The 11,227-nt window shown below is 64.0% G+C and overlaps 1 protein-coding gene across 1 annotated transcript in view; it reads right to left on the bottom strand.

Annotated features, from left to right (window-relative positions):
* Positions 1-151: 151 nt before the first annotated feature.
* Positions 152-11,227, bottom strand: part of PEBP4 (phosphatidylethanolamine binding protein 4) — a gene marked incomplete at its 3' end in the record, with an annotated part of 36,554 nt that continues 25,478 nt past the window's right edge. Inside the window, exon 5 of the mRNA XM_085301010.1 lies at positions 152-197. Coding sequence (XP_085157136.1) covers positions 152-197 — 46 coding nt within the window. The remainder of the gene's footprint in view (positions 198-11,227) is intronic.

Consider the following 11,227-nt stretch of genomic DNA (forward strand, 5'->3'; position numbering starts at 1 on the left):
AGCCGAGCTCCGGCTGCAGATCCCCGGTGCTGGGCGCCTCCGTCCCGTCGGCAGCCCAGGGACTGGCGGGGGGGGGGGTCCCGAAGCGAACGCTGCGAGCTGAATCCGTGGAAAGCTTTGCTCGCGGGTGCGTCCCGGGGGCTGCGCTCACCTGCCAGCACGTGGCCTTTGGGGTTCCCGGCCCTCAGATCGGCGCCCTGAAACGACACGAAGCGGGAGGTGAGGCGCCGGCGAGCCCCCCGCGCGCGCAAGTCGGCCCCRCTCCCCGCTCCCCGCTCCCGCGGCAGCGCCTCCCGTCGCGGAGCGTCTCCAGAGAGCTCGTGGTTTCAGGCCGGGCAGCGGCATTTCCCCGGCATCCCCTCGCCCTTTGCAGCCGCCCGCGGCGTCGCCGGAGAAGCGCGCGGCGCGGCACAGTTCACCCRCAAGCCGCGTGCCCGCGGAGTCCCCGGCGATCGGCTCGGCGAGGCGCCCTCGCCGTTTTGGCAGACGGAGCCAAAAATATCCTGATGACAGCGACACGATGACTAAGGTTTTCAGCGCTGACTAGCGGCTCCGCGTCCCTTGTCTTGCCAGCCGCGCCTCGCCGGACGTGGTCCCGGCACACCGAGGAGCGGTGCACCTCCATGCCAGATGTGGATGCCCACTCCGTCCAGATGTGCGTGCCTGGCCCAGCCAGATGGGCATGCCCCCCCCGGCAGGTGTGCGGACCACCGCCTGCATCCAGATGTGCCCACCTGCTCCACCCAGATGGGACCAGGCGAGCCATCTGGATGTGCGCGCCTGCTCCGCACAGATGTGCGCGCCTGGCTCGTCTAGCTGGGACCACCTGCTCCGTCTGGATGTGCCTTCCTGCTCCATCCAGATGTGCACGCTTGCCCCCCCCCCCGATGGGACTGCCTGCTCCGTCCAGATGTGCTTCCCCGCTCCGTTCAGATCTGCACGCCAGCCCCACCTAGACGTACAGACCCTCTCCATCCGGGCGCCCGCTCCATCCGGATGGGACCGCCTGCTGCACCCGGATGCGCCCGCCTGCTCCATCCAGATGTGCACACCCGTTCCACCTGGATTCTCCCCCCCGTCACATCCAGATGTGGACGTGCCCCGAACGAAGGGGCGAGCGGGGCCGGGATGCGCTGCTGGGCTTGGCTCCCAGAGGGAGCTCGCTGCTCCCCGCGGCCCGGAGCCCGGCCTGGCCTCTCCTCTCCTCTCCTCACTGCGCTGTGCCGTGCCGTGCCGTGCCATGCCGTGCCATGCAGCCGGCTGCCACGCCGGGAGTGGGGAAGCTGCGCCGGGCTGCGCACGATGCTGGAGCAGCATCTGGCCGGGGCAGGAGCCGGTGGCAGCGGGTGCTGCTCTCCCGCCCGCTCGCTCGTTCCCTGTGACCCCTTTAACGCAGCCGGGATTTACAAACGGGCCGGGAGCAGCCCGGGTGGGAACCCGGAGTTTTCCTTCTGCTCCGAATTCCCCTGGCGCCCCTCCGCTTTCCGGCCGTCTGCAGGGCAAGGGGGGGGGCAGCGCTCTCCATCATTTTGAGGGCAAAGCCGCCCTTCTGTTGATCCTCCGATCACCGTCAGCTGGATTTCTGCGCCTGGAGGAGACTGTCAGACCGCACCATGCTAATTGTTTTTTGTGATAAACGTCACATCTGATTATGCCAGGGCCATTCTGCCACCAAATTAAACCTTGGCATGTCCACGTCTTGTTCTCTCCATCAAAAAAGGGAAAGGGTAGAAATTGAAAAATACAGGGAGAGACAGCGGGGTGTGGAAATATCGCTATTCCGACAGATTAAATAGACTTTTCACCCAGGACAAAAAAAGACAGGCGGACGTGGGAATGGCCTGTGGGACCCCGGGCGGCAGGCGGGAGCCGAGCGGCAGCTGCACGCTCGCGGGTGGCGCGGCCCCGGCACCACCCCGGCACACCMCACCGCGGTAGCGCCGAGCGCTGGCCCTGGGGCTCGCCGGGTCCCCGGGGTCCTCGCGGTCCCCGGGGTCCCCGGGGCGTTGCACCTTCCCGGGGAGCAGCCACRTCCGCAGCCCTGCCTTTTTGCTAGATAGCTGTAAATGCGGAAGGCTACCATAAAAGTATATTAAAAAATAAATATTGGGCACAGTTGTAATTTAAATTAATGTTTGTCTGATATGCCCTAATGCCCCAGGGAAGGACACGCCGTCGGGTTATTAACTGAGCAAAATAAACATAAATCACCTCGGTGTTTGGCGCTTGGCAAAATTTTTAATCTAGGAGCATGAAAGCAGCAGAGACAAAACGCTGCACTTAACCTAACCTGTTCCGAGCGGCGCGCTGCAAAGAGGCGAGAGATCAGAGCCGCTTTCATCGGGCTCCTACRCTTCTCCCGCAAGGCAGCGGTGGGCGTTTCGGGAGCCAAACGCCCCGTGTCAGGCGAGGGTGGATCTGCAGCGACCGACAGATACCTGCCCGGCTGAGGCGTTCCTGACGGTCCCACAATTTGCCTATCTGCATCTTTCCTTATCTAGGTTAGGGGTCCGGGCCGGCGGGCGGAGGCTGTTGTGACACCGCCGCCGTTTGGGAACTTCAGCACCGCTGTTGGGAGAGGCAGGCGGGTTCCCAGCGCCCTGCCACCGCGCCGGCGCCGCCGCAGCCCACCCTCGCCGCCGCCGGCACGGGCCCGAGCGAGGCGTTCRGGAGCCGGGCTGCTCCCAAAGCCGCGCGGTTCCTGCACGTTTCTGCCGTAAAACTGAAAGTTTCCCACACTTTCCTCCCTGCTTTCTTGCTGCACTCTTTCCTCCCAGGTTCCTGGCAGGTAAGTGTCAGGCCTCACTTAAGCAAGCAAATTGCACCAGTTCAATAAAAGGGTGATTTAAACCTGACTAATTGGCATGTGGAAACTGCCGTACGTGCCCTGATTGCGTTCGCCCCAGCGCTGCTCTGCCTTCGTTTGCAYTGGCTGGGAACGGACGGGCGCACCGGGAGCAGGGCGCGCAGCGGCGCTCGCCGTGGGGTAACCGAGATCCCAGGCCGCCTGCCCGGGCGCACCCAAAAGACCCTTCGGACGGCGTTGCAATCGCTCCCGGGGCGGCTACACCCCATTTCCAAGCCTGTGGGCCTCTGTTGTAAAGCCGGGTGATAAACGATGAATGCAATCGCTAATAACAATACGGATGTTGATAGCAACCTCGGGGTGTGTTAGGAAGCCGAGTGGATGCCGGGCTCCGCGGCTGCCCGGGGTTTCTACCCGCGCGGTGTTGCAACGAGACGGAGCTGGATTGCCGGTGAGTCACCCCGACCCGCTGGCCCGGTGCTGGCGCGGGAGCGAAGGACCGCCGGCGGGGAGGACCGGCGCCGGCTTCGCCCCGACGTGCTCCCCGGCAGCCCCCCGGCAGCGCCTTGCAAMCGCCCCGTGCGGCCCCCGCTGCAGGGGCGCCCGGCGCCTCGTTGCACTGGGGGACGTGTCGGGAGCCCGGCCCGCCGGAGGCCTCGGGCGCTCTGCCCCCGCGCTGGCCGCGCTTTCCGGGCCGTAAAACAGGGGCTCAGGCCCCTCGAGGGACGGCAGGAATGCTGCATCCTGCAAGGCGCTGCTCCGAGCAAAAAATCCGGAGAAAGGCGCCATGCAACRAGGAGGGAGAGATTTAAGGCGTGAGCAAAGCCCCTGAGATTTCGGTGCGGGGATCAAGCTTGAACTGGCCGGAGAGGGCTGGAAGGACCGAAAAGGGTTTTTCCATCCCAGGCCTCTACCGTCCTCGCAGGGGAAAACGCGTTTGCTCGGCAGGCGTGTAGCTTTAAGATTAGCTGGCTTTTCCAGCAGCAGATTTCCGGAGGATTCTTGGAGAAACACCAAATTTTGCCTAATTCGGGCATTTAAAGGATCATTGCCTCATTTTGCGCGCAGGAGAGCGGAGCCCGAACCCGACGTCGCCCGTGGGGACGTGCGCGGGCGGCTGCGCCCGCCGCAGAGCCCTCGGCCTGCCCGAGCGACGGCGCGCGGCAGGGGCTCGGGCCGTGGCGGCGCTGGGCCCCCCGGGGAGGTGCCGGCGGCGGGCGCCGCAGCCAGGCGAGACGGGGCTCGCGCCGCGGGCGCGCCTCGCAACCGAAAAAGCCGGGTTTTCGCACCGGCGGCGCGCAGGCTCGCGCTCGCACGCACACGCACACGCGCGCGGTAATTAACTTAATAGGTTTCTTGCAGAATGCCCCGTGAGTGATGCTCGGCGCGTTCAAGTGTTGACAGGACGGCGCTGAACCCGCCGCCCACGCGCCGGGCCGGCCGGGCACGGCACGCCTGCCCGCCGAAACGGCAGCCGAGCCCCGCGCGCACCGGGGCTGCGCGGGCGCAGGGGGCTTCGCCCCGCCGGCGCGCGTAACCCGGAGACCCTTTCCCTGCAAATCCCAGCAGGATCCGTGCAAGGCGCCGGCGGGTCGCTCGCTCAGAGGGGAAAATTGCATTTTTAAGCGGGTCGGACGGGGTCGGCAGCGACGCGGCTGCCCAAGCGGCTCAGGGTCACGTTCGGCGCGTGCTGCGGATGGGTGTCAGCCCGCCGGGGCTGCTCGCTGGGAACGAGCGAGCCCTAAAATAAGGGATCAGCTCCCGGTTTATCAGCGGAGGAACTGAGCACTGCACGCTCGCCGCAGAGCCGGGGCGCCGGCGCGGCTCCCCGCGCTCGCTCCGCTTCCCCTCGGGAATCGGGCGGGCTGCAAGGAGCGGGAAGGCAGGAAACCTCCGCTCGCTGGGAGAGGGATCCGTGGGGAAACCTGTTCGCACGGAGCTGTTTTGTAAGAGCCGCGACTCGGGGTGGGATCTTGAGTCAGGAGCGTTGCCCAAGAGAGGGTGGTCTTGGGCGCAGGTTTGGCCAGGTTGGGCAAGCGCGCTGCCGGCAGCCGGGCCCCGCGCGCGCCGAGAGCGGAGCAGGCGCCGGCGCGGTCCTCGGCCCGCCGACGGGCTCCGGCTCCGCCGGCGCGCTCGGCTCGGACGAGGCTCCCCCCGGGGAGTATCGAAACATCAGGTTAGACGGAGAAATAGAGGCTGGATCGGCTCCGTCTCTCCCGCCTCCTCCCCGCGCGGCGGCCGCGCTCCGTCCTCTCCGGGGCTCGGAGGCCGGCTGGGTGCTCCCCACCCCTTCGGTGCAAAATAGGTTGTTGTTCGTGATGGYGATGGTGATTATTAATAATAACTCGGCTACTTCGTGCTCCAGTTTCCTCAGCGCTTTGGCGCGGTGCCACCAGAGCCCAGTGATTTAGTGCAACTTAATTATTCCTGGCGTTTCATCACCTCTTGTTTTTGATGTCTATGTCTGTCAGTGCCTCACCTTCATGACTAAGAGAACCAGGGAAGCTGTTGGAAAGGGGAGAGAAAGGGGAAAAAAACCCAATCCGGAGGGTGTGGAGCTCCYGGCTTGGGAGCCAGCTGGGGCGGCGCGGGAGGGCGTCCCACGGGGACCCGGGTGCAGCCGAGCCGTGGTGCGCGCGGAGCTGGGCACGGGGCGCTGGGCGCAGGGGGTTGTGCAGGGGTGATCGTGCAGGAGGATCGTGCACGGGGGGTTGTGCATGGGGGGTTGTGCATGGGGGCATCGTGCCTGGGGCACTGTGCACGTGGGGGTCATGCACGGGGGGTTGTGCATGGGGGGGTTTGCAGGGGGCGTCATGCCCGGGGCGCTGTGCACAGGGAGGTGACCGCAGAGCACCGGGAGAAACGTGGCCTCTTGGCCACTGCGGAGCAGCTCCAGGCCGGCGAGCGTGGCRCCCTCCCGGAGACGGCCAGGGCTCCCGCGCGCCCAAACCTCGAGTGCACCCGCCCCGGACGCAGAACCAGGCCACCTGCAACCCTAAACACGTTTCCAGCTCTTCTGTTTCTTTACACTGAAAAAACACATTGCAAAAATTCCCAAGCTGAGTGGATCGTCTTGTGTGCKCTTTTTCCTTTGCTTGAATTATTTGCCCCTCACAGCAACCGTTTTGCATTTTTGATCTCCCCTTTTTTTTCATTCACAGCCCCATTCCCAYGACCTGGAAGCCAAATCTGCTGTTTCTTTGCCCAGAGTATGCCCTGGGCCCGGCTAGCCCGGCACCGGCGGGGCCGAGCCCTGCCGCCGAGGCAGCCCGCACCGCGGCAGCAGTCGGAGCGGTTTGTCAGCAGTGATGAAGTGAGCGCCGTAGCTAACTGCGGCAGTTTTTTACTGGGTAAAACCACTATGTTAAGCTAAGCTCTGTTTTAAATAGTAATACTTAGTTTTCCTATAGTATTTCCCAGCCATTCATTTTGAAGCATGTTGGAAAAGTGGGTGGGTGTCAGTAACCACATTTTATAGGTGCAGAAGAGCTCGTTCAGCACGTTCAGTCACTGAACCGGAGTCRGTCCCGGGATTAGACCCTGAACCTGCGGGTGCAGGTGCCGGTGCTGGCGGGCGCCGGGTGCCCGCTCCCCCCTGCCCCGTGGATATGCTCAAACGCAGTGAGGTTCTTGCGGCTGCAGCACGTTCCCCGCGAGCGGCCCGGCCGGCTCCTTAGGAAGCGGTGTTTCCAGCGGCGCTTTCCGAGAGTTCAGGGAAGGGGATGTGGGATTAGGACATGGGGCTGGGATGCTGGTTAGGAATGCTGCACCAGGATGTAGGGCTGGGATGTGGGACGAGGATCCAGGACGAGGAAGAAGAGTAGAGATGCCAGACTGGGATGCAGGACCAGAATTTGGGACCAGGATAATGGCAGGCTGGGAAGCAGGGCCAGGATGCAAGGCCAAGATGCAGGACCAGGATGCAGACGAGGAAGAAGAGTAGAGATGCCAGACTGGGATGCAGGACCAGAATTTGGGACCAGGATAATGGCAGGCTGGGAAGCAGGGCCAGGATGCAAGGCCAAGATGCAGGACCAGKATGCAGGACCAGGATGCAGGAYCAGGATGCAGGCTGGGATGCAGGCTAGGATGCGGGCTGGGATGTGGGCTGGGATGCAGGGCCAGGATGCAGGCTGGGATGCAGGGCCAGGATGTGGGCTGGGATGCAGGCTAGGATGTGGGTTGGGATGCAGGGCTGGGGTGCAGGACCAAGATGTGGGCTGAGATGCAGGACTAGGATCTAGGCTGGGATGTGGGGCCGGGATGGAGGCTGGGATGCGGGGCCGGGATGCAGGCTGGGATGCAGGGCCAGGATGTGGGCTGGGATGTGCAGGCTGGGATGCAGGACCAGGATGCAGGGCTGGGGTGCAGGACTAAGATCTAGGCTGGGATGTGGGGCTGGGATGGAGGCTGGGCTGTGGGGCCAGGATGCGGGCTGGGATGCAGGGCCAGGATGCAGGCTGGGATGCAAGCTAGGATGTGGGCTGGGATGTGGGGCCGGGATGGAGGCTGGGATGTGGGGCTGGGATGGAGGCTGGGCTGTGGGGCCAGGATGCAGGCTGGGATGCACAGCTAAGATGCTGCCCGAGCGGGGTGCACTCCCTGGCCAGCCCGGCTCGGCGGCGGCCGAGCGGAGCAGGGCCGGCTGAGCCAGCCGGGAAGCGCGCCCCGGCAGCGGGGAAACCCGGCCTCCGCTCCCTCCCCTCTCCTCCGCAGGCCAAACGCCGCCAAGAGCCAGCAAACCAGGGTGCGGGGACGACGGAGCCATGAATTGAAAAGAAAAAAAAAAAAAAAAAAAAAGTATTTCCAGTATTTCCCTTGGTGTCTCTGGCCTGGTGCAGCCCTTCTGCTCACTGCTCTGTTTATACATGATAGACAACTAATTAACATCCAAGCCTCTTGAAAGGTCTTTTCAGAGGTAATGTACTGACAGAGGATGTCAGTAAGGAGCAGTGATTTGTCTAAGCAGTGATCACATTGTTTCAGACTGAATGAGGTGAATATTAAACTGCTTTAAATGCACTCTTCATAAAGCACTAATTACATACTCCCGGGGGAGTACGGGCAAGGAATACTAAACAGCAGAAAAGTCAACAGAGTTCTTTTTATAGTATGTTGCTGGGTTCTGTGTTTTTCTGTCTTTCTTTCTCTCGCGCGCTCACTCTCTCTCTCTTTTTTACAGTAAAATCACAGCACGCTGAAGAATACACATTTATAGCACAATGGTTCACATCTAATTATATGGCAATCATTAGTTTTAACCTGGGTGTATTATTTTTTCTTTGATATATTGTGCCCCCCRGCATCTCTTCGCATAGAATACTTCCAATGGCATTTTCTTCTCTCCCTTGAAAAAAAATGTGCTTTTTTCCATCATTAGCGTTTGCTTATTATTATTTTTTTTTCTTTCCCTAAACAAAAATCTTAAATTGGCAGGAATAAAAGGGGCAAGGAGGGGAGGAGGAGAAATCCGTTTAAGCAAAATAAGACTCTGTTCCCTCCCTCCTGGAACTGTGCACTTTATTTATTGCCTAGGTAACTCCGCCGGGCTCTTAGGSAGCGAAGGACCCGCCGCGGGGGCCGCTGATGGATCCCGGCGGATGCTGCCCAGCTCGCGGCCCGGCGGGGCCCCGGCTCCGGCCGTGCAGGCAGAGCCGGCAGCCGCGCTGCCTTCCTCCGAGGTGCAAACTTCCTCCGAAAGGGAGAGTCACGCAGCCCTCAGATTTTTTTTTCCCCTTTAAAGAACATGAAAGAATCTGATAATTACTTCTATCTACCACCCAACTGTACTAATTACCAACCTATTTCTTCACAGTATGACAGACACAGGCTCTCCAAAACACATAGAGATAAATTAGCACTAATTGGTTTTCCTCTGGCTGTTTGAATTAGTATTTAAAGCTCCAATTACAAAGCAGAATAATTACTATTAATGTCCTGTCGCAGTACAAAAGGCAGATATCTTGCGAACAAGTCCAGGTGTATTATTACACTGATTACAGAATATTTAACCTGGCTCGTTAAGACAAAGATGCAGGGAAACTTTAAAAAAACAAGAAAGGAGGGAAAAAAAAACCCCGCCGACRGCTGCGGGTCCCCGCAGGGGGAGCGGGGGTCCCCGCCGGGAGCGGGCGGCCGCGCCGAGGGAGGGGGCCGGCGCGGAGGGAGAGCGCGGGAGCAGGGGGGAGAGCAGAGAAGAGCAGCTCTGCCGGGAACTGGGGTCTCTGCCTCCCCGCGCCCYGGGCCCCGACCCCCTGCTCGCCTCCTCCTCCTCCTCCTCCTCTTCCTCCTGCTCCTGCTCCTCCGGGGCGCAGGCTGCGGTCCACCCCACCGCCCCGGGGCTTTTGCAAAGGGCTGCGCCTGCAAACCTCGGCCCAGGGGGGCGGCGGGGGGGGTCTGCCGTCGCTCCTCGGGTGACTTCGCCGTCGCCTCCCCGGCGATGCCCCCGCGGCGGCGCTGAGCCCCGGCGCTGCCGCGGCGGCGGGGAAGGCACCGCGCCGTGCCGGGCTCTGATCCCGGCAACGGGCCTGGGCGCTTGGCTGGAAGCAGCTCTGCAAAGCCGGCGGGCGCAAGGGGCTCGCAGAGGCCGGACGGCGCCGCTTTGGCCCGAGCCCCCGTCCCTCTCAGTCCCCGGCGCGCCGGAGCGCTCGGCCAATGCTCCCGGCTCCGGCGCCGCTCGGCAGGACGCTGCCCGGGATGCAGCCGTTCCACCTCGCTCCTCGCATCCCTCCCCTCCCAGCCCGGCTCTCCGTCCGCTCCTGCCCCCTTCCCGCCAGCGGCCTCCGCGCCCCGACACGAGCTGCTCTCTCCCGCTCCGGCTCCTCAGTGCAATCCCTGAGCACAAACTGCCCAGTGCAAATGCCAAGCGTTGGGCATGGACTCCCCGTGCAGACCCCGAGCGCTGGGCACGAGCTCCCCAACGCACACCCTGAGCGTTGCATGTGAACTCCCCAGCGCAAATGCCAAGCACTGGGCACAAACTCCCCGAGCGCTGGGCACGAACTGCGAGCTGCCCCGTGCAGACCCCGAGCGCTGGGCACGAGCTCCCCAACGCACACCCTGAGCGTTGCATGTGAACTCCCCAGCGCAAATGCCAAGCACTGGGCACAAACTCCCCGAGCGCTGGGCACGAACTGCGAGCTGCCCCGTGCAGACCCCGAGCGCTGGGCACGAGCTGCGAGCTGCTCAACGCAAGCCCCGAGCACTGGGCACGACTCCCGGCTGGGCGCCCCGAGGGCCTGGCGATGCTCAGCGCAGAGCCGTCGCATCCGGCGGGCGCAGGTAGGGCGGGCTGCGTCCCGCTGCCCCACGCGGGCCCGCGCTGCCCTCTGCCATCGCCGGACCCCCACCGCTGGCCCGGGGGGCCCTGAGCATCCCCGGGGCTCGGCCCCGGCTCCGGCGAAGCGCCGGGCAGCTCGTGCCAAGCCGCTGGCCGGGCCGGCGCGCTCGCGGGGCTCCGGCGCCGAGCGGCAGCGCGGGCCGTGGGTGAGGAGCGCGGGGGGAGGACGGGGAGGGATTTCTTTTTAAGCGATCAGGTGGGTGGAGTGCGGGGATGCCAGCTGGCGATGGGCTATATTTCTACTGACAAGGCTTTACCCTGTAGGTGTGAGGAATTCCAATTAAATATTCAGCCTATTTGTCTGTGTGTGGGAGCGGGTTTGCTGTGCAGGAGGAAAGCCTCGCATTCAGCTCGCTAGCTAACCATTAAGAGAGAAATTAGCTCAGTTCATCAAGGGAAGCCAGCGGAGGGTTTTCCTCGCTCTCCCACCTTGCTTCCGCCTGGTGCCAGGGAGGCAGCGGCGGCGGCGCCGGGGGCCGGGAGCCGCGGGAGCTCCGGGACGCCGCGGCTCCGGCGAGGGTCGGTCGTGGATTTTTTTCCCCCGTGGGGACGGGGCTGCGGGCAGCCCCACCGCGGGAAGAGCCTCTCCGAGAGACCCCGCTCCGGGCCGGGGGGCGGCTCTCGGCCCCGGCGGGGGCCGGCGGTCGGCAGGGCTGCGCGCCCGCCGCTGCCCTCCCACCCCGCGCCTCTCTCCGGCGGCGGGGAAGTTGCTCCGGAGGGACGGAAGCCGCGAGCCCCTCGGGCCCTCGGCGCGCTCGGCCGGTGCTTTTCCCGCTCGAACCGTCTCCAAGTCGGGAATTTCCCCCCCTTCCTCCCGCCCTCCCTTCGCCCCTCTCCGAGGGCAGGAGCTCCACGGCAGCCCGCCGCGCTCCGGCGCTGCCCCGGAGGCGCGAGGATCTCCGGCCCGGCGCTCCGCCGCCGGAGCGGGGACCCCGGGCTGCGCCCCGGGCTCTGCCCTCCGCCCCCGCCGGGCGCCTCCGGGAGGAAGCTGCAAAACCCCCCCGGGGCGGCGAGCGCCGGGGCTGCCGGGCGCCCGCAGAGGCGCGGGGGCCGCGGGCCGCGCTCGCCCTCCCCTGCGCTTC

Source organism: Rhea americana, unplaced genomic scaffold (assembly GCF_003343005.1).
Source record: "Rhea americana isolate MKP2758 unplaced genomic scaffold, rheAme1 scaffold_171, whole genome shotgun sequence".
Taxonomy (NCBI): Eukaryota; Metazoa; Chordata; class Aves; order Rheiformes; family Rheidae; genus Rhea; species Rhea americana.